Genomic DNA, 22,513 nt, shown 5'->3' with positions numbered 1-22,513 from the left:
TTCAATGCGTACAACCTTGGATAATGTTGCTCCCCCAAAGAAGAAATTAGGTAAGATTATGAAGGCTCCCTGGTTTAATTCCCAGCTTCGAGCTCTAAAACAGGCATCAAGGCGTTTGGAAAACAGATGGCGTTCATCAGGACTAGAGGAGTCTCACTTAACCTGGAAAGAAAGTTTAATCGTATACAAAAAAGCCTTACGTACGGCAAGAACAGCTTATTATTCATCATTGATAGAGGAAAACAAAAACAACCCTTGGTTTCTTTTCAGCACTGTAGCTAGGCTTACTAGGAGCCGGAGCGCTGTGGAGCCATGTATTCCTTTCTCACTTAGCTGTGATGATTTCATGTATTTTTTCAGGAATAAAATTGACACTATTAGAGATCAAATTCACAATACTCTTCCTTCTACCTATAATGTTGAGCCTGTTGTGGTCTCCGAAGAATCCTTAGAACCAGGATCTGACTTGTGTCTAAATAGTTTCTGTCCTGTCCAACCCTCTGAATTAACTAAAATAATAGCTTCATCTAAACCATCCACCTGTATCTTAGACCCTCTCCCAACGAGCCTCTTTAAGGATATTTTCCCTTTAATTAATACATCACTACTAAATCTTATCAATATGTCTTTAGTGACAGGATATGTACCACAATCATTTAAAACTGCTGTAATCAAGCCTTTACTTAAAAAGCAATCTCTGGATCCAGAGGTGATAGCAAATTATAGACCTATATCTAACCTCCCGTTTATGTCCAAAATTCTGGAGAAAATAGTTTCCGCTCAGCTACATGCCCACCTGAGCAGAAATAATTTATGCGAGGAGTTTCAGTCAGGATTTAGAGCTCATCATAGCACTGAGACAGCATTGGTGAAAGTTACTAATGACCTTCTTATGGCCTCAGACAAAGGACTTGTGTCCGTACTTATCTTGCTTGATCTTAGTGCTGCATTTGATACAGTCGATCATAACATTCTGTTACAAAGACTAGAACAGGTGATTGGAATTACAGGTACAGCGTTAAGCTGGTTTAAATCATATTTATCTGATAGACTTCAGTTCGTTCATGTAAATGACAAGTCCTCCTCCCAAACTACAGTAAGTCATGGAGTTCCTCAAGGTTCTGTACTTGGACCAATACTCTTCACGCTATATATGCTCCCTTTAGGCAAAATTATTAGACAGCATGGAATAAACTTTCATTGTTATGCAGATGATACTCAACTATACTTATCCTTTAAACCAGATGAAACAAATCAGCCCAATAGGCTACAAAATTGTCTCATAGACATAAAGACTTGGATGTCTAGAAATTTTCTCCTCTTAAACTCAGATAAGACTGAAGTAATTCTCGTTGGATCTGAAAAACTCAGAGCTAAATTTTCCGGTTTTGTAATGAACCTGGATGGCATTACTTTAGCTTCCAGTGCTACAGTGAGAAACCTTGGAGTAATATTTGACCCTGACCTGTCCTTTGGTCCACATATTAAGCAGGTTACTAAAACAGCCTTCTTTCATTTACGTAATATAGCCAAAATTAGGGACATTCTGTCTCAGAGTGATGCAGAAAAACTGGTTCACGCTTTTGTTACTTCGAGACTAGATTACTGTAACTCTCTATTACTGGGCTGTCCTAAATATGCCCTGAAAACCCTTCAGCTGATCCAGAATTCTGCAGCCAGAGTCCTGACCAGAACCAGCATGAGAGATCATATTTCTCCAGTTTTAGCCTCTCTTCATTGGCTGCCTGTTGAATCTAGAATAGAATTTAAAATCCTTCTCCTTACATATAAAGCCCTCCACAACCAGGCACCACTATATATCAAAGACCTCATTGTTCCTTATATACCAAGCAGAGTACTTCGTTCGCAGACTGCAGGCTTACTTGTGGTTCCTAGAGTCTCAAAGAGCCGAGCAGGAGGCAGAGCCTTTGGTTATCAGGCCCCTCTCTTATGGAATAAGCTCCCAGTTAGTGTTAGGGAAGCAGACACCCTCCCCACCTTTAAGACTAGGCTGAAGACTTATCTTTTTGATAAGTCCTATAGCTAGGGATGGTTAGCATCCCTTAGTTATGCTGCTATAGGTTTAGACTGCTGAGGGACATTTCCTGATACACTGAGCTTCTTTCTTTTTCTCTTTATCTCTTTCTTTTACCCCCCCATAACAGCGTTGCATCATTAACATGTATGTCTCCTGTCTCAGCAGGTCTCCCTGGCCGGGAGTAGCAGTTCCTGTTGTCTGTTGTCTTTCTGTCCTCTTCCCCCCACACAGCAGAGGCAGATGGCTGCCTGTCCTTGAGCTGGGTTCTGCCGGAGGTTTCCTTCCTGTTAAAAGGGAGTTTTTTCCTTCCCACTGTTGCCAGTGTGCTTGCTCAGGATGGGAGATTGAGTTGGACTCAACTCAATCTGTTGATTTCCTTATATAGGCTATTATGAATTGGCCTTCATTATGTTTTCCCCTCTGTCTGTAAAGCGTCTTGAGATGGCATTGCCGTTATTTGACGCTATATAAATAAAGTTGAATTGAATTGAATTGAACTTGAGATTCCTCACCCTTACCCTCGGCTGACAGCAAATCAGCTGTACGAAGGGTGGCCATAACCTATTTCCTGCTGAGAGTCTCATTCTCGTGTTCCACGTGTCCATAATGTTGCTCATAAAACAAAACTGCTACTTCTGTAACTCTGTAAGGCTCTGTATTTTGTGAAATGACTTAAGCTGTTTTTTTTTTTTTTTACAACCACTATAAAGTTTACAGATGAGACTGAGATGCTAATAAAACCATAAAAACTGCAGCAGCAGAAATGTCAGTCACATTTCACTGACTAAATGCTGCTTGTTTTTGCATTTAAGAAATGAACTTAAATGCTAATTTACAGAACAGGCATCAGAAATAACAATGTAAGCATTTAAAGCATGTGAAGCATCATTAGATATAAGGAAATAACAAATATGATCAAGTTAAAGATCTGGAAAAGGTACGTGTTTTAAATTTACATGCACTCGCTGACCTGCTGAGGCCCTCCGTACTGCCTGAGAGGCTGACATCAATGTGTGCGACGGGCGAGTGAGTGTGTGAAGAGTCTTGGCGAGGCAAAGGAGTTGTGTCCATCGGCTCTGGGCTGGGGGTCCTCAGCTCTGAGGTCAGAGGCAAAACTATGGGTATGGAGAAAGGCCGCGAATGGGGCATCCCAGTAGACAGGCTGGGTTGAGGGAGGACACAAATCATGTTGTCGTTCCTCCCTTTTCTCACCTGTTCGACAAAAAACGGAGAAGTTCAAGTCTGAAATATCTTGAGAGCTAATTGATATGTTGCTAGAAAGATTTCTCTGCAACTGACAAAACAAAACACGCAAATAAATTTAGGACATATGATCCCATAAAACATGCATGAGAGGATCATCTGAGGCAGAAGGCAACAAAGAGGAGAGCGTTGCAGTGAAAAAAACAAGAAGAAGTTAGTTTGTAAAACTGCAAGGTCAGACTGATGTTTGTCTTACCTTACTGACCCTGAGTGGGTATAAACTGCGTGAGGCTCCGATTCTTGTGTAGGAAAAGAACCTTAACCGAATGACAGCAACGTTTTGAAAGGCATCCTTCTGCATTTTTAATAGGAAACGACCAAGGGCAGAGAAGCCTCAAATAATTTGTCAAAGAGCTACAGAGAGCTCTGATATAGCTGCTCATTTACAGCGAAGTCACTGGCTGGCTGTGGGAAACAGGCTATGAAATGGGTCGGACACCAGGAGCTTGACCATCAATAATGGTCTAAAACATCCAGAGCTAAAAGGCTTGTCTGTAGAAAAATGCTTGATAGCTGGAATAAAAAGGGGCTTGCTAATTTGTGTTCACACCAATTATCCGAAGAACATTTCCATTTGGTGTTTAACTTAATGGGTTGTTGGAAAATCTATGGATTCTGCTTCCATTTAGACATTTGGTCACTTAATGGATGATTCTTTGGCAACACGATTAGATGCACACATTTCTTTGGCTAGACCCGGTATTGATTTTACCCCCCGGCTTTGGGATTGATTTAGCTATATTTGCCTTTTAATGTAAACCACAAAAAGAGGAAAAAGGGAAAATGACTGTGGACGTCATCTTGTTTCCAGAAAGGGTTGGATGCGTTTCATCATTTTGAGGAGACGTCATGGAGAAAGCGCGATAATGGAAAAGTCTGGTAGGATAAGAGACTTTGTATCTTTGTGGTGGAGGCTGTTACTTGTTTTTCTGTTTTAAATGCTGTATTTTCATTTTTTATTTGGAGGGATATCGCTCCAACAGGTTCAAGAGATACTCATTTATTAAGCCTAAGATATCACAATTTGGTATTTCTTCTAAAATAATGAATTTTTGTTGGATTGTTGGAATCTTTCCATTTCTTTATGGGCTCCATGTGTATTGAGCTCATTGATTATTTTATTTGGTCAAAAATATCCATAAATCTGTCTTGTTAGACAAAAAAGCAGAACATTCACTCTCAAACTTGGGAACCTAAAACAACCAAATTTAAAAATATCACAAAATCAATTGTCCGTGTCATGCACAGTGAAAGTGGTAGCAAATAAGTGGGCAGTATGCACACATATATGCAACTTTCTTCTAAAAGTTTGTTTTTCTTTGAGGACATCAAAAACAGAAACAATAAGCAGGTAGCAAACGGGCCAGATGGCAAAGAAGTCTGACAAACCAGAATGAGGGTATGACCTGATTTCTAAGTGATGGATTAACATATCATTTGAAGGGTTTGGAGTAAAATCTCACAGAGCTGCAAAGAAAGTCCAATAAATGTTTAGAAATAAATATCTTAATAGGGGTTGCCGTCACATAAAAAATCTTGGGAAAAAAAAAGGAGCTAAGAGTAACCTTCCTTTTCTTTAGTCATTTTCACTTACCAGAAATAACTTATTTCTCAGATGACCTCATTTCCAGAAGTGCTTTTGATTCTATTTGAACTCTTCTAATTTGTGTGAAAAATGTTTTAAATACAGGTATCACATACACTTTTGTTCTGAGAGAGAAAAGCTGATATTTGCTGTGTAAAAATAGACTTAGGAGTTCTCTGTTGCCATGCCACCCTGTTGTCATAATAATCAAACTAATAGCAATCCGGGACCTTCCCATTAAAATAAACTAAGTAAAAAAATCCTTCTATTACAAATGATGACATCCAATTATTTGGCTTTCACTGACCTTTTAATTATGAGGTCTTTATTTGGCCCAATAACAAAATGTAACAAAAAATGAAAATTTTTTATTATTTACCATGGATTATTTTGTGGTATGTCAAAATGATTATAGTATAATCTTCTGCTATAAATTTTTACTACAAAGTTATCCAAATTGTCTCAGAAACTGTACGTAATAATGATACATCTGGCTTTATAGCGTTAAGGTTCTTTCATACTAGTGTTTGTTCTTGATTGAAAACCTGAATAAATTCTATAGATATCCTTATTTGGTAATTAACGTTCTTAGTGTATTGTAGCTGTGGCATTAACTACACATCCCTAAATAAAATAATCTGCCTACTCAAGAAAGATGAGGTTTTTGAACAGTTAAAAAAAAAAAAAATCTAAATGAAACCAGTATTTTCAGTTCTCAGATCAAATTAGATGTACTGGGAAATCTAATTATGTTTTTTTTTTTTTTTTTTTTTTCACTAGCAGTAGATTGTTTGTGTCAAATAGTCTTAAATACTGGACTGCTGATGGTCTAGTTCAGTAGATCCCTTTGGATGGCTAAACGTTCTGTTGAACACGTTGTTGCTAGTGGCAACCATCACATAAAACATAATGTAGCTATTGGGGCTACATTATGTTTTATGTAATGGTTATGACTATGGGGGGGATATGACTGTGTATGTGTACAAAGGTATTATCCTTGTGAAAACTCCTACTTGTATTCCTCAGTTCATGAAAACCTATTCTCCAAATGTTTCATTATGAAATCTTTGCTTCTGCACATCTCAGTTAAGAACTATTCTAACTTTTCAGACCCTGTTAAATGTTTTTAAACAAACTGACTTATTACAAATCTAGCATCTCTTTTACATGCAGTAGTCTCACAAAAACAAGGGTTTGTTCTGTCTGCCAGGCTTTCTCTGCCTGCCGCTGTGCATTCAGAGAGGGGCAAGAAGCAGCGCCTGTGAATTAGCTGTGAATACAACAACATTGTGCATGTGTCGCTATGCAAGAGTGAAGACATTCTGCAACTCCTAACATTGTTAGGTGATCACTTCTGATGAAATAATCATTGTACCTGCCAAAAACACAGCTGTTTACTTCAGAATTTAGAATATTTGTGAGAAATCATATCTAAATATTTGGTCTTAAAATGTAATTTGATAATTTATTGTTCAGCAAATGAAAGTAAGAGCAAAATAATAATTGTATGTTTACGTGCAGTTCATATGTTTAGTCTCTTTGGACAGTTCACAAGATAACAATGTTCTGCTATCAGAAATGCATAGAGGAAGCTTCTAGAAAGGTCTAGGAGTGACTCAGCCAGAGGTAGACCTAAATATGGCTGTGCACTCATGCTCCACATAAGCTGCTTCAGCTTTGATATTTCTGGCAAAATGCATCAGAGAAATACCCAAAACAAAAGATATACCAAGCTTGTAGGATAATTCCTTCCTGCATGTTTTCCATTTTGAAATTCCATGTGTCCAAACTCAAATTTGAAATTTAGAAATAAATAAACAAATCTAATGGGGAACAATGTCACCCTGTATGCTGCTGGCAAATATTTGTTAGAAGATTTTAGTTGTAAGTACTACATCTCATACTAATTAACTATAGCCAAAACAATGCAGAATATTTCTTAAGTTTTATGCCAATCTAAAAAAAGAAAAAAACTAAACAACAAAAGAAAAGCTATATAGAATAAAGCCAGTGTGTCCCGTTACACGTCTTTAGGGTACAACCCATTCCACAGAGTTTCCCTTTTTAAAAATAGCATCAAACCCATTCCAGCCACTCCTCTCTTGTACAGTTGTAGGGCTGCAACAGCTGCCTGCAGCAACAACCAAGAAAAGATGAACTACCTGATCAGAAAAATAAAGCCCTTTTTGTGGCGGTCTCCTGAGCAGCCTGTATTTAGAGACAAACATGTCAGATTGCAGAAAGAGGCAGTTTATTGTCTGTGAGTTCATCACCGCTGTTCACTTGCTGGTTCTTAAAATGCTTTTCTGGTTTAAATTACTGAGCGTCACCGTTTCTTTACAGAAATATATATAAACACAATATATATTTTTCCATTTTGTAAATTTTTACTCACATGTGTTACATTTAAATAAAAAATGAATTCAGTCATATTTAAGATGATTTTGACAGAACAGCAATATTTTAGGGGTCTGAAAACTTTCACACAGAGTGAGCAGAGACAAGAGGAAATCTAAAGGAAGATGTAATTGTGTTTTTGTATTCATTTCTAACTTTCAAACAGCACTTTGTGCAACTTTAGTTAATGTAAGCATGCTATAGAGATAAACTTGAACTTGAACTAAAGCTATAATTATCAGAGACAACTTTCTGCATTTCTGACATGCTTTGATGACACAGGGACATTTATTATGTACTTTCCTGGTGACATCATTGCTCAACGTCATCCTGAAGCTGAGAAACAACACTTTCAGACAGAATTTCACTTTCACGTGCCAGCAAATGGTTATCAATACTCTGGCATTTTTAACATGCATCATTGCTGATTCTTCAAAGAAACACTATTGGACATTATTGTAGGAAGAGAGGACGAAAAGAGAGAAAGGGACAAAGCAAGAGATAAGTATCAACATCGGACTGACTTATGTCAGCTGGAGGGTACATTGACCGGGAAGTGTGAAACAATGTTACAGTAAGGGAAATACTTTTGCACTTTCGCAATCCAGATTTACACACTTATCTGGAATGCACATGCATAGCTTTATTTATTTATTTTTTTGGCATAATTTAATTTAGCTTTCACAATCAAAGATGTGCAGACGCTGTGTAACCTCTTCTCCCTACACATCAACATGAAAGTCCAAGCTGTGTCCATGGCAACATATGCAGAGCTTTGTAAACGTGTTTTGCAGTTGCACGTGTAAATTTGCATCAGGAATTATAAAAGTGCTTCATGGTTTTTACAGATGTTTTTTTTTCTGACATATAAAGTTGTTTTGCTCTTGGTAAAAGTATTTTGGTATTGTAGTTTTGTTTTGTACATGTAAACCTGGTTTTTATGATGTACGATGTATGCATAGCAACAGTGTCAAATTGAGATCTACTTACAGAGGGTGTATATGTGTATTTATGTTGTACTTGATGTAATATTGTTTTACATTTTCCTGCCACCATTGGAGAGAGCTCACAGGTACGATGCATGATGGATGCCATATGAGCATGGAGAGGGTATGAGTGAGAAAATCTGCTGAAGTTCCCGCTTCTTTAAAGTAATTTACAGCAAATCATTTTTCTAGAGTTTTACTGTGCAGGTTTACTGCTCCGCTACCCTTTTACCACTGACTACTGAAGGACCTGAACTTTCCTCTTCAGCAAGTCTTTGCTATGTCAAAGCTATCATGGTATTAGTCACAATTTCTGTATTTGGTACAGTTGCACTAATCTCCATATGAAACATTAAAATGCCATTTGAAGCACAGCACACAGAACATTTCAGTGTTTAAAAGCTGATGCCAATTTTAGAAAAAACTGCCCGTCATTTTACCAGCATGTTACCAAGTAATGAATGATAATATGTCGTAACACAGTAGAGTTGTAAAGCATACCACGGCCTGTTTAATTTTCTCAACTAGTATGTTTTTGTTTACTGCAGCAGACTGTTTTTATCAAATCGCATCAGGTGACCAAGAAGCAGTCTGGGAGACGACCTCGGGTTAAGGCACCAAGGGAACACAGGAGATAAGAAAACAGCAGGCCCGCAGAAGTGAGGGTTAGACATAATCTACGTAAAGCATCACAAGATATGGAAAAAACCTTGAACAAAAAAAATCAGCATACTGTAACTGTTAATGCTTTCTGTACCTTCTTTTTCTGTGTCCTAGTCTTTGGAATATTGGTGCAGGATTTGCTCAGCAGATTTACATTTTCCGGTGCATTTCGGTGCTCGATCTTGAAAGAAGAATGAAATTGACAGATGATCATGTAATATGTAATAAAAAAAACCCAACAACATCATATTAGCCAAGAAATTGATTTGGCGGGCCTGTCTAAACTTTCAACTGATATCTGTCAACAAATATAAAAAATGCAAACATGCACACTGTTAATCTTGATTGACTGCTTCCAACAAACAAACGTTGAGTTATTAGTAGTGTCACTTGCAAACTATTAACAAGGTCAAAAACAATTCTGTTTCTGTGACCTGAAATACCATGGGATGTAGTAGTTGCAAGTCAGCTGACATTGATAACATCTTTAAGCTCACAGAAATGCACACACACTCCCACAGAAATGGCTTTGCTGCAAGAAAAGAGCTTTTCCAAAACATGCCCACGCTATGTTAATCACGTCACACAGATCACATGGTTGGTGTTAAAAAGGACTATGTAAGGGAATTTGAAGGGTTCATGCAAGTTTGTCCTTTCAGGCATAACCAACAACACTGCATTTCACAGCAGCCAGCCTGGGAGGAAAAACCGCCGTGACAGGAACGCGTTAATGCATAAACAAAGACGCACACATGCTAGTGAAACAAAAAGAACCACAAGTACACACTTTTATCCTTGGTTTTGATGTGTGTACGTTGAGATGTCTCAGTTGCTTCTTTGTGTCAGTGTCCACAACGTGTGCCTCCTTTAACCAGAGAAAAGAGAACAGTCACATTTTAAATACTTTTCCTACCAATGGGACAGTTACAGTATAAAAGGCCAATACATTCATACAGAGGCCTATACACACATAAATGGTGCTGGTTATTTCTGCATATTTTGCTTCCAAGAAGTCAAACTTTCTTGTAGTTGTCTAAAGTGATCTTTAAAATGAGTTCTTCAGACATTTTGCAGAGTAATATGTACACATCTGGTTTTTGTTAAGCCACGTAATACTGATTTGTGATTCATAAAAGCAAAGAAAAGGCATCTAATTTAAATGCTGAAGATGGTGTTTTCACATCAAAGGCAACCTAAGAGCTTAGCAGAAACATGGTTTATATCAGGATTGTGTGAAGTGTGTCTAGAAAAAGGGAGGAAATGAGTAGAGGACAAAAGAAGAAGTAGTAAATGTAAAAAAAAAAAAAAAGATTTGCAGCACATGAACAGTATCTGAAAGCCAATCCAATAAAGACCTGTCATAGAAGAGATCTATCTTGTCTTTTAGTTGTTCCTTTAACTGATCACTAAAACTTTATCAGAAATAGAAAAATCTGGCTCTCATTAAGCCATTTAGGAAAGAAAAAGAAGACTGAGGTATGCTGAAAGGCACAAGAACTGGTCTAAAAACGAGTGGCAGCAGGTCTTATGAAGCGACAAATCCAAACTTCATGTATTTAAATGGTTGTCATTGTGCATGAGGGGGGTCAGGGGAGAGGAGTGTTTACAGCAATCTGTAAAACATGCAGAATTCCAGCCAGTGATATTTGGGGATCTTATCAATAATAACACAGTTATGAATGCTGGAAATGGCAGACAAATTGGGATTAACCAAACACTGCCATTGGGTTGATTGTGGTTGCTTCTAGGCATGACAGTGCAGAACAAACTGCCAGTGCAGTAAAGCATACAGGGTAAGAAAAGTCCAGGAAAAAACAGTCATCCCAGCCTTCCCAGACTTCAACAACACTGAATCAAAGTGGGTTTGCCTTTACAAAAAATGGACTTGACTTTGGAGCTTTAAACATTTCAACACAACCCTACACATTGTATTTTTGTGTGTGGTAGCACATGTTTTAATAACTCTCTGTACCTCTTTTCCTTTTTCCCTGCAACATGTAAAGAAATGACTCAACATTTCACATGTAGTCTCAGCGTTTTCTTGTTGCTTTGCTGCAACATGAAGGGTGACATGAAGCTGACAACATGGTCAGAAGAATATCATGGTGAAATTAACAGAAATTTAAACCATGTGAGACTCTGCACCCTTACTAAGATGACATAAACAATGCCATGCACACCTATTTGTCAACATTTTGTGGCGGAGGGTTATGTGAATCAGTGAGCAGGTGCCATGTTCAGACATTACAAGAAAGGCCAGCAGACAGGGGGCCAGCGTAGGTCATGCCTGTGTGAGCACAGGTGTTGATATGTGGGTGTAAGGTGATCTTTTTTGACTGAAGGCTTTGCCATGGGTCTGTCAAGTCTCATGTGGCAGTGGCCTTCAGGCATTCACAACATGGCCTATTCATTTATGACTACTATGCTACCACAGATAAGAGCCTTTTCATTTCAAATAGCTTCACATTTTCATTTTAATGCACAAAATTTGACTTTTACATCTCAGCAAGGTGTGCTGGATCCCTAAAACTTCTAACATCTAACATCTTCAAAGATTTTTTGGCATTGAAAGCATAACTTCACATGGGTGACAGACTGCGTTTGTTGGTGTTAAAAGCAGTGAGACACTCAGCTAAGAGAAGAGGTGAAAGGTCAGACCTGTGGTCAGCATCTGGTGGTCAGACGACTAAAGTCACGTTTCACACAACCAGCATGTTGTAGACATCAATATACTGAGGTGGGGAATACCTTTCTAAATGGGGAAATGAAGAGAAAAGAAAGTTTCGAAGCATCTAATGTTGTGATGCTGCAGCTCCAATCATCTTCAAGCATATAGAGCCTGATGTGATATATTTGATACAGTTTCTCAGACATTTTGTATCACTGTATGGTATAAATGTTCCCGTTGAACACAATCTGATACTTGTCTTCTGCCCCCTGATTGATACAAAGAAGCAGAATACCAGACTGTCATAATTTTATGTGTCACATGGTAATAAATCCCAAAAGACATTTACTAATGTTATTCTTAAATTTTGTTAAAGGGCAAAATAAAGAGCTCGTATTTAAAAAGAATTGGACTTTTCTAACTGTATTTTCATTGATCAGACTCTACAGGGTTAACTGAACTAGTTTTCAGATCTGTAGATGAATGATTAATATTTAATTTTCACTGTAAGTGTGCCGATGTCACAACAGTGATGTCAGTTTGCTCCGTTTGCACCCCCTCATTTATTTATGTATGTATGTATGTATGTATGTATGTACGTATATATGTACCTATGTATGTATGTTCGTATGTATGTATGTATGTATGTATGTATGTATGTATGTATGTATGTATGTATGTATGTATGTATGTATGTATGTATGTACGTATGTATGTATGTATGTATGTATGTATGTATGTATGTATGTACGTATATATGTACCTACGTATGTATGTACATATGTATGTACGTATATATGTACCTACGTATGTATGTATGTATGTATGTATGTATGTATGTACGTATATATGTACCTACGTATGTATGTACGTATGTATGTACATATATATGTACCTACATATGTATGTACGTATGTATGTACATATATATGTACCTACGTATGTATGTATGTATGTATGTATGTATGTATGTACGTACGTACGTACGTACGTACGTATGTACGTACGTATGTATGTATGTATGTGTGTATGTATGTACATATATATGTACCTACATATGTATGTACGTATGTATGTACATATATATGTACCTACGTATGTATGTATGTATGTATGTATGTACGTACGTACATACGTACGTACGTACGTACGTATGTACGTACGTATGTATGTATGTATGTATGTATGTATGTATGTATGTATGTATGTACGTATGTATGTACATATATATGTACCTACGTATGCATGTATGTATGTATGTATGTATGTATGTATGTATGTATATATGTACCTATGTATGTATGTATGTATGTATGTATGTATGTACGTATGTATATATGTATGTATGTATGTATGTATGTATGTATGTATGTATGTATGTATGTATGTATGTATGTACATATGTATGTATGTATGTATGTATGTATGTATGTATATATGTATGTATGTACGTATGTATATATGTATGTATGTATGTATGTATGTATGTATGTATGTATGTATATATGTATGTATGTATGTATGTATGTATGTATGTATGTATGTATGTATGTATGTATGTATGTATGTATGTATGTATGTATGTATGTATGTATTTATTCACCTATTTATTTATTGATCATTCATTTGTTTATTTTTCAAATGTCTTATTGTCATCCATGTAAACACTCCTCAGCAGGCTCCATGGCAGTGTGGTGGTTAGCACCATGACCTTCACAGCAAGAAGGCTGCTTGATGGTTTGAGCCTCAACTGGTTTAAACAGAGGCCTTTCTGTGTGCAGTTCGCACATATATGTGTGGCTTCTCTCTATGTATTCCAGCTTCCTCCCTCTGTCCAAAGACATGTATGTTAGCTTAATGGGTCACTCTTAATTCTCTTTAGGAAGTCAATGGCTGTTTGTCTCTCTGTGTTGGTCCTGCGTTGGACTGCCGACCTGTCCAGGGTGCACGCCGCCTTCTGCCTGTTTATTGCTGGGACAGGCTCCAGCTTCCCCTTGACCATAAATTGGACTAAGTTGTATAGTGAATGAATGAATACTTATCAGCTTGAGATTCAGTTTCTTTTTGTATGAGGTGTTCTTGTCAAAAGAAAAACCCATCAACCCCTTTTGGAGATAAACTTAAGAGCTATAAACTTTTGCATAACTTGAGGTTATGGAAAGAGATGAAAACACAGCAACAAGATGCTCCTGGGAAAAGTGACAGACCAGAAAAACGCAAGAAATCAAAGAAAGATGTCAACCATGAAAGCAGCAAATAGAAATCAACAACTAGAGACTCAACACAGCTACCTGTGAGGAAGCTGTCCGCGAGATCAATACCCAAATCGATTTTAACTGGACATTATATAAACCTGGTTTTATAAGCACCCCTCCTTCGGGTGAATGGACATAGGTCATTCAGGACAGAGAGCAATTTATCATGTTTGGACACAAGATGTGACTCACAGTTATCTTACCATCTGCACCACATTGTACAAGCCACCAGCCTGTTTTATATAAACATCAACATCTGGTGTTGTAGAATGAAAACGACACCTTGACAGTGAGAAGCGAAGAGCGTTCCTCTGCACAGTCCTCTTTGTCTTTGTCCGCATTGGTCTCAAAGATACTGCTGTAGTTCTGGATGAGTTTGACCATGATCTTGTTGCAGATATTTTGGTCCTTTATTGCTTCGAAACTTGGAGCCACACTACAAACAAATCAGAACATGAAGAAGGAAAAAGTAGATTTAATGGAATTCACAGACAATAAGCTGAAACTTGTAATAATCAAACCAGATTCAATCATAATCTTGACAATGAAATTAACTGTAAGTCTTTTTTTTTCTGGCTACTTGAGTCAAGCGTCCTTATAGAGTAAGATGCCTGATGTTACTGAGCAGCTGTGTGTGTGATGTACGGCATACAGTAAGACTAATTATATAACCACAACACACATATGCTCACACTCACTACGTGCAATGTGGAACAGGTCGTACAGTACGAAGAAGTATCTATGGCCTCTGCCCACTGAGAGTTGATCATATTTCTATTTATGATTCCCAGCTTAAACACACCACTTCATTATAGGAGATGCCGGTCAGTCACCAGTCAGGAGAACAGTACAGCTTCATGTGGAAGAATATACTAGGATGATTTAAAACTCACTACACAGTCAGCCCAGCACAAAGAAAAAGCTAAAGAGGCCACTGACTTTATTATTTATTTCTGTTCATGTGAACACATCTAAGGTATGGACAGTACCAGATGGTTGAATTCTTTCTTAATGCCATAAAGCTTTCTGATTACTGTATCAGTAACCTGGAACATACATGCTATAAGGCTTTTTTCCACGCACAAAGGGTGCGTGTTATATAAAAAAAATGGTAAAAAAAAAACAAGAGAAGAACTTTAGTTTATATATTTTTGGCAACTAAAGTCAATACAAACTCAAAAACGTCCCCAACCCCCTAGAGTCTTTACATTTTGTTTCATTATCAGCATATCCTGATCAGCTGTTTTAACAATAAGAGAGGTAATTCTCTGCTAGTACTTCTCATATCTTGACTAAAAAATGGCAAAAACAGTCGATTTGAAGTGATGTGCAAATCAGGCTGCTGGATTACAGTGAAACTCTGTGATATTGTGACGTAAGTATGACTCGGAAAGTTCATCAAGAACTCAGGAAAATGCGTCTACCTGGTAAAAATGTTGCAAACTTCATCGATTTATTCATTTAAAAATTGCTGAAGCAGAGTCTTAAAACCTTGCATGACATTGTGCTTTTATGTTCAGTCTGTAAACAACGGCACCACCTGCTGGTAAAACCTGCTTGGCTCCAGTAAGGAGGTGCAGAGGACCCAACCTGGTACCCCGATATACAGTATGTGTTAATATATTGGTAATATATTGATCAGAAGATGACTTTTTTTCACACAAAACCAAGCTTCATGTGTTCCTACTAAAACACTGCAATTACAATATTTTGTAAAGTGACAGTGAGGACTCAAAACTTATCCAAAACTTCAGGGATGACATTAATTTCTTTTAGCAGTATGAGCACACCTAATAAAATGAATTCATTTAAGTGTAAATGTCTGAAAACAACGCTAATGCTGAGGTTTTAATTCTACTCCAGCATAATAGCGAAATGATAATAATACCCGTTTAAAGAAGTCAGCTGAGTTACTTGGTGAATGTCACTTCATTCATTCAGTCATACATTCATTATCTTAACCGCTCAGTCCGATTAAGTGTTGCTGGGAAGCTGGAGTCTATACCAGCAGTCTTTTGGGTGAAAGGCAGGGTACACCCTGGACAGATCGCCAGTCCAACGCAGGACCTAAATGTCAGTTTAATTAATAAATATTATTTTCTTCTTGCTGTAACAACAAACAATATGTTGTTTACTCCTCATCTTTTCTTTAGCTTTAGTATTTTGGTCTTTTTAGAAGCTATTGTTTTGGCTTTTGTGGCAAAAATTCTAACTTTTTGATCACTTTGTTTGACCAGTGATTGGTAGGTTTGGTGCTCGACAACTAAACAGCGGCTTGTACTATTCTTTACATTCCTGTTTAGCATCAGCTCAGAAAAAAGATCAGCTATGTGGTGTTACTGTTTAGGTTAGCTGTAATTAGAGCTTTTAGGGTTGATCCAAAAAGGCCAAAAACAAACAGAAACAACAACGACGACAGAAAAAGTTGCCCACTCACTGAAAGACACTGGGTCCAAACACAGTGGCAAGATTGTGGGCTGTCATGCGGTTGTCTTCGTGGTTGCTCTCCACAAGACTCAGGAAGTGGAGGAGGTAACACAGGAGGCTGTGTTGGATGTTTGGAAGTTGTCGAAGCAGGTGTCTCATGTCCGACCAGGAGCCGTCATCCCCACATTCTGTAAATACAGAAGATATCAGGTGGAGTTGCAACACTTTTTCTAACACTCATGGTTAACCAAGTTTCAGATAAAAAAGGAACTAAACACACTCACACTGGACCTCATCTGAAACTCTGACATCCTCTTTACATCTATTTAGTCATTATCAAGTAAAAGAAGTCCATGCATACTATATTTTGTTTGGAGGAGTGTTCAAAATGTGTACAATAAAAAGTCAAATAAAATAAAATAAATAAATACATTTTAGTGATATATTTAGTAAGTCTAAGAACATCAGTTAGTATTATATCTCTGGAAGGCAGTGATAACTTCGTCCACACTCTGTTGTGTTTAATCTTGATTTACGGTGACTTGGAGTACGTGAGCATTACAGCAAAGAACCTGAAAATATGTTGATGCTATTACTTGGGATACTTAATTGGGTCAGAGTTGGATAAACGGATATGACTACTGATCCCAAATAACTGAGTGACGCAAATGTTGTGAATGCGTGCGTCTATGTTCGTATGCATTCATGCGTATGAATGTTTGTACGTGTGACTCCGACTGTAGAGGAAAGACGGGAATAATGGTGAGACCTCTCACATGATAAAACACTTAAGGGCAATTAGAGGTTTGGAAGCAGGTTTCTCTTGTTTCCAGACAAATTCTATGATCACTGAACTTAATTTGCTGAATGCTTAGCATTTTACTTGCTTAACATTTCCTACATTGTACATTAAGTTTACAAAAGTAAGAACAAGTGTTTAAACATTCACACAGAACACATATGAGTAACACTGATGTAGCTTCTTCCACCCAGGTGAGGTTTAGTATGTCATGGTGAGGTAAATGAGTACTTATGATATTATCACACTAATAAAATAAAAAGGAAATTCTCACAGAATTAAACACAATCATTTTACTTTTGACTTTCATGTTATTAGTAACATTAATCTTACTCATTTCCATGTCCATGTTATTATCTCTGCTCTGTTCCTCATGCACACACACACACCTGTTGTCATTTGTCATCGCCTACCTTCTGGACCCAGTTTTTCCTGGAACAGATTGTCTACATTTCACAGCAACAGATGCTCCAGAGCATTTCCCTCTTCTTCTTTTACCAGTATTTTTGTGACCTCTGCTTCTTTCCTGTGTCTGTCAGTTTCTTTCTTTCTTTTATTGTATATATTGTTAATATTTGAGTTAATTACTCTGCTCTTATCCATCCGCTCATCATGCACATCAACCTTTTTTTTAGTTTGCTGGCATATTAAAATGTTTTACTGCAATACAACTAATTAATTTTGCTCAGCAGTTATATCTGAGAGAAGTTCTGCTATTCCCTTTTGGACAAAGGCCCTGAAAAAGCATGCAGATATTTATGGGGACTATGACAGCCAAACCAACTCTGCAGCCAAACTGACACTGACACTCCCCTGCCATCAAGCAGATAAAAGCCAGTGCTTGAAGAGAGCTGAAAGTGAGAGTAGACACTTCCCCTGCCAAATCACTCTCTTTACCCTCTACGATGGCCAAGAGTGTCGGGAATACGAGACACATCACTCCTCGGATCACATTCCAGAGATCTTCAACATACAGTTAACTCAGCGGTACCTTTCTGTGCACTGCCTGATGGAGATGGCTGCACTGTTGGTAGCACATTTCTGCACCTAAAAATAATTTTGCTTGTCGTCCACGACCCATATTTACTGCACATGAGATGGTATAAATATCCACTCATGTTTCTGTCATGATGGTTGTAAAAACATACAAATAAATCCATGTACTGGTAGTAGGATCATTCAAGCTGACAAATATGTAGCTAACACATGTGTAATAAAAGTGGGACAATAAGTTTTACCTTTGTAGTGCTGTATCAGTGCCTGCTGGACTGCTGCGTCTATGAGACCCCCTGGCAGGTCCCTGAGGTATCGTTTCAGCAGACTGGCAACAGTGCATAAATCTGATTCTGACAGCAGGTCCACATCATCTCCACTCTCCAGGCGCTGCTTTAAGGTCTCCACAGCCCGAACGTTGCCATTTACTCTGAACAGACCTTCCTGATGCAGTGCTGGAGGAAGAGCACATAAATGCATTTTAGTAACAATTAATACACAGGTGGGACTAAGAGTAAAGAGGCTTGTTAAAGTTTCCTAACCCCTAATTCTTTCTGACAAGAAATTAAAATATCGAGTCAACATCTTCTAACATCACCAAATGAAATGAATTGTTGATTCTACACTTATTGTACCTTTATCATAAAAAAACCTAATACTACCAGCACAGTCTATCCAGAATTTAATTATGAAATCCATAAACATAATGACAGTGTTATAGGAAAAGTTAAACAATACTGAATGCAAAACAAGTTTTTAAAAAAAATTTCTTTAAATGCTTGAAGGGTTAAAAGAAATTCCAACTATTCTTGGTTGTAGCAATTAGCTGTTATTTGTGATGAAATTTTTGCTAAAAAAAAAAAACCCCTAACCCTTTTGCTGAGTTACAACCCTGCAGTGATGTACAAGAGAGGAGTTACTTCCTTATTTCACTTACAAGACAAATGGTTTTTGATCTTGCAAATCTCTATTAACACTTACAAAATTAACTATTTTATCCAGATATTATTACAGAATTTTCTATTACTGTAATCTGGAGTTTGGAGAACAACATTTATGCCAATAAATAAATTGTAATATAATGCAAAATATGTGTGTTACTCAACCCTTTATAAAACATATTAAGAATTTGATGAGTTGATATATGTGTATATTAAATGATTTGATAGACAAAAAGTCAATAAAAACCATAAAAACATGACATACAGTGTAGAGATAAAAAAAAAAGGACGATATAAGTGACACAAGACAAAAAAACTGAGGGTTGTAGTAAATCTGGCTATTTAGGAATGATATGGATAAATCTTCAAACGATTACTTTGACATCTCTTTTGTATTTTATGATTTTGAAAGCAATATTTTTTTTTCCTGTAAATAATGTGTTATTTCCCTCTTTATTTACATTTGACTGTAGTTTGAGCAGCCATTTATGTGTCATTGTAGTAGTGCGAATCCACACGTCTCAGTTATCATCCAGTGGCGTTCTAAGAGCTTACTTAAAGTTTAATGTAATAAACATTATAATCCATTTACAGAGATCCATCATCACAACAGCTAAGAGGGACAAGTTTGATGCCCTTATACAGACATCTACTGGTCAAAGCAAAACACTACAGAAAATAAAAAAGTGGGTGAGTAGAATTAAAACAACATAAAGAGAAAAAAAGCTTCCAGTTTACTAAAACTCACTGATTATTCTTCTGAATGCAAAATGTGCTCTTCTATAAAGACTTTATTCATATAAGGTAATAGAAATTAAACTGCTTGAGTTTTACTATTTTATATATTTGTTCTTTCAGACATTTATGCTTTCCACTTCACCTATAAAAACAAATATTGCTTTCATTACATATTCAGTTTATTCCAATCTTGTTGTTGGTGGTTGCTTTCATGCCAATTAAATGTGAAATTTATTCCCAAAACACATTTTAAACAACAATGTAGAACAAAATAAAACACAGAAGAATACAAAAAGATCACCTAAACAAGTTAAAATAATGTCACATCACAATAAAAGATGTAAAAACTTAATATCACTAAAACTGAAGTCGTATTAAAAGGTAGGGTAAGAAAGTAAACTTTCAGATAGGATTTGGAAGATAGAACTTCTGCAACTAAGAGATAAGAAGTGTATTATCTCTAAACAAACAAACAAAAAAAACTAATACAATTACAGAAATCACAGAAGAAAAACAAGTTTTTAATAAACTTCCAGGAAAACCAACTTGTTATACTGTTGAGGTAGTTAAATCAATAAATAAAAAAACTCTTTTTATTTTTTTGTTTTTTTTGCTTACCATACTTACGGAGATGCTCCACCATCCTCCTCACCACCAGGGGCACTCCGTCCTCCACCAGGCCCTGCTCTTGCAGCTCAAATAGGGATGCTCCAAACAGCTTGGTGTGCTTTGCTGCCACTGTTCTGGGTCTCAGGATGGGTATCTGGACCATCTTCTTCATGTCCTCTTTAACCAGCACCGCTGTCTTACTGTGCTGCAGGGAAAACAGAGCAGAAATCAGCTGACAACCATATGGGCACCAGAGCTGCCATCAACTGAGAACAGAGTGATGGTGAGGGTGACTGGGAATTAAATGGATGCATGTCCTTTGCAGTCACTGTTGTGCTCTTAGAGTACAGTGTGTGCTGAGAGCTAAAGGGACGGGGAAATGGGAGGTCCAACTGCATGTGTTGCTACGACAAATGTGTGGTTGCTAGGCAACACCACTGGTTCAAGTACCTTTCAGAGAAGCATACACCTGCACAAATAGGAACAAATGTGCTTTTAAACAAGCACAGATGTTCAGTAGAAGTGAAATATGTTCAGCTCTCATGAATAATCATTTACGTGAATAGTGTGACGGCTCCACCACAACTTCTGAGTATGTTGCAGGTGCCATCTGGTGATTAGTGGCATGAGTCACACCTGGGGCCGGTGTGATCTACCTCCTATTTAAGAGCCTAACAAGCCTGAATTCAGAGTATTTCCAAGGTTTGGGCTGGGAGGTCACCTGGGTTTTGTGCAAGATGTGGCATGTCTTGGTCTGGTCTGGTCTGGTCTGGTCTGGTCTGTGTTTAGGTGACATACATTTGCATACATCCATGCACCACCTACATCACTGATATAGGTCTGCAAATATTTCACTTGGTCTTCCTTCATAAATCATGTTTTGGTAAACACTTGCCTCGCTTTTTGTTGCAAGCTTTGCCAAACTGTAACAATAGTATGTGGAACTGATTAGAGAGGTGTGAAGCAAGAGCAAGAAGCATCATTTGCCCAAGTGCCCCTTCAAAGACATCTGACAATGTTTTACATAATGTTTTTGCAGGAGTGCCCAAGTCCTGTCCTTGAGACCTACAATCTGGAACTTTTGGATGCAATCCTTCTGCAACACACCTGAATGAAATGAATGACTTATTGCATGGCCTCTGTAGAGCTGAATGACATGTGTGTGAAGGAATTCAAAGGATCACTATTGGATAAAGAACTCATTATTTCAATGCTTTACTTGAGTACATACTGCCAAAAATGTTCTCTGTTTAACAAATTGACCTTGCTTCTTTGAGTCTAAGGTAAGCATGGGCGCCTACTTGTGACAGCCAACAATGTGAAACATTACTTATGGTACCATATCTCTCTTTATAGGGATACAAATTCTTTCCTGTGGTCATTCTTCAAATAAGTGGTTCCCAAACTTCCTGTTTTACCATGTATCAATCAAGTAATAATAATCAGTTGTGGGTAATGAAGAGACTTCACAGTCACAGTATGGATCAAAATATTATCTAATATTATGAAGTATGAAGCCAACAAGTTACACCAGCTCTTGGGGACTTTCCATCCAGAATACATAGAAAAGCCTGTTGGTTACTTTAGAAACAAACCACCCAACTATCATATATAGCTAAGTTGTTTTACCATGATATGTAAAATCCAGAGGGTGCAAGGTTTCAGACCCTGTAGGTCTGAAACTTTGCACTTCTAAACAAACCGGGAATGACCTTTAATGTTTGTAGCCATAGCTACAACTATACACCATGTGACATTTTGCAAGTCCAGAGTTCATTTCAATAAGTGAGCTGACAGACTGTGAGGTGACAGCATTAGGTTTAATCTGGCAATTAATGGCTCTATAGTCATTTGAGACGGGAGAAGAAGACATTGACGAGGGACCACTAGATTTATCCTCTTTTGAGTGGGCAGAGTCATGTGCTGCAGTCGGATCAACTGATTAAAACACACCTCACAGATGGCGCCAAGCTGGATAAAGAGACAAAATCTTTAGCAACACAGATGCTTACACACAATTAACATAGCATGCATTCACACACACAAATGAGCATGTGGGAAGCCCTTACAAGCAGACACGTGCAAAAGATGCTCAGCCAGGACATCTGGCAGCTACATCATTATAATCAGCAGCACCTTCCAGGTGAATCT

The 22,513-nt window shown here is 37.5% G+C and overlaps 1 protein-coding gene across 4 annotated transcripts in view; it reads right to left on the bottom strand.

Moving 5' to 3' along the window:
* Positions 1 to 22,513, bottom strand: part of fam13a (family with sequence similarity 13 member A) — a 58,322-nt gene that overhangs the window by 33,676 nt on the left and 2,133 nt on the right. For all 4 annotated transcript variants that reach the window (XM_079264509.1, XM_079264511.1, XM_079264510.1 and 1 more), the window contains exons 2-8: positions 20,372 to 20,567; positions 18,320 to 18,529; positions 16,293 to 16,470; positions 14,138 to 14,291; positions 9,720 to 9,797; positions 9,027 to 9,113; positions 3,009 to 3,250 (exon numbers count right to left, since the gene is read on the bottom strand). In XM_079264509.1, the coding sequence (XP_079120635.1) occupies positions 3,009 to 3,250; positions 9,027 to 9,113; positions 9,720 to 9,797; positions 14,138 to 14,291; positions 16,293 to 16,470; positions 18,320 to 18,529; positions 20,372 to 20,567 (1,145 nt within the window). The remainder of the gene's footprint in view (positions 1 to 3,008; positions 3,251 to 9,026; positions 9,114 to 9,719; positions 9,798 to 14,137; positions 14,292 to 16,292; positions 16,471 to 18,319; positions 18,530 to 20,371; positions 20,568 to 22,513) is intronic.

This window comes from Telmatherina bonti, assembly GCF_933228915.1.
Source record: "Telmatherina bonti genome assembly, chromosome: 3".
Classification (NCBI taxonomy): domain Eukaryota; kingdom Metazoa; phylum Chordata; class Actinopteri; order Atheriniformes; family Telmatherinidae; genus Telmatherina; species Telmatherina bonti.
This window is presented reverse-complemented; position numbering and strand designations above follow the sequence as displayed.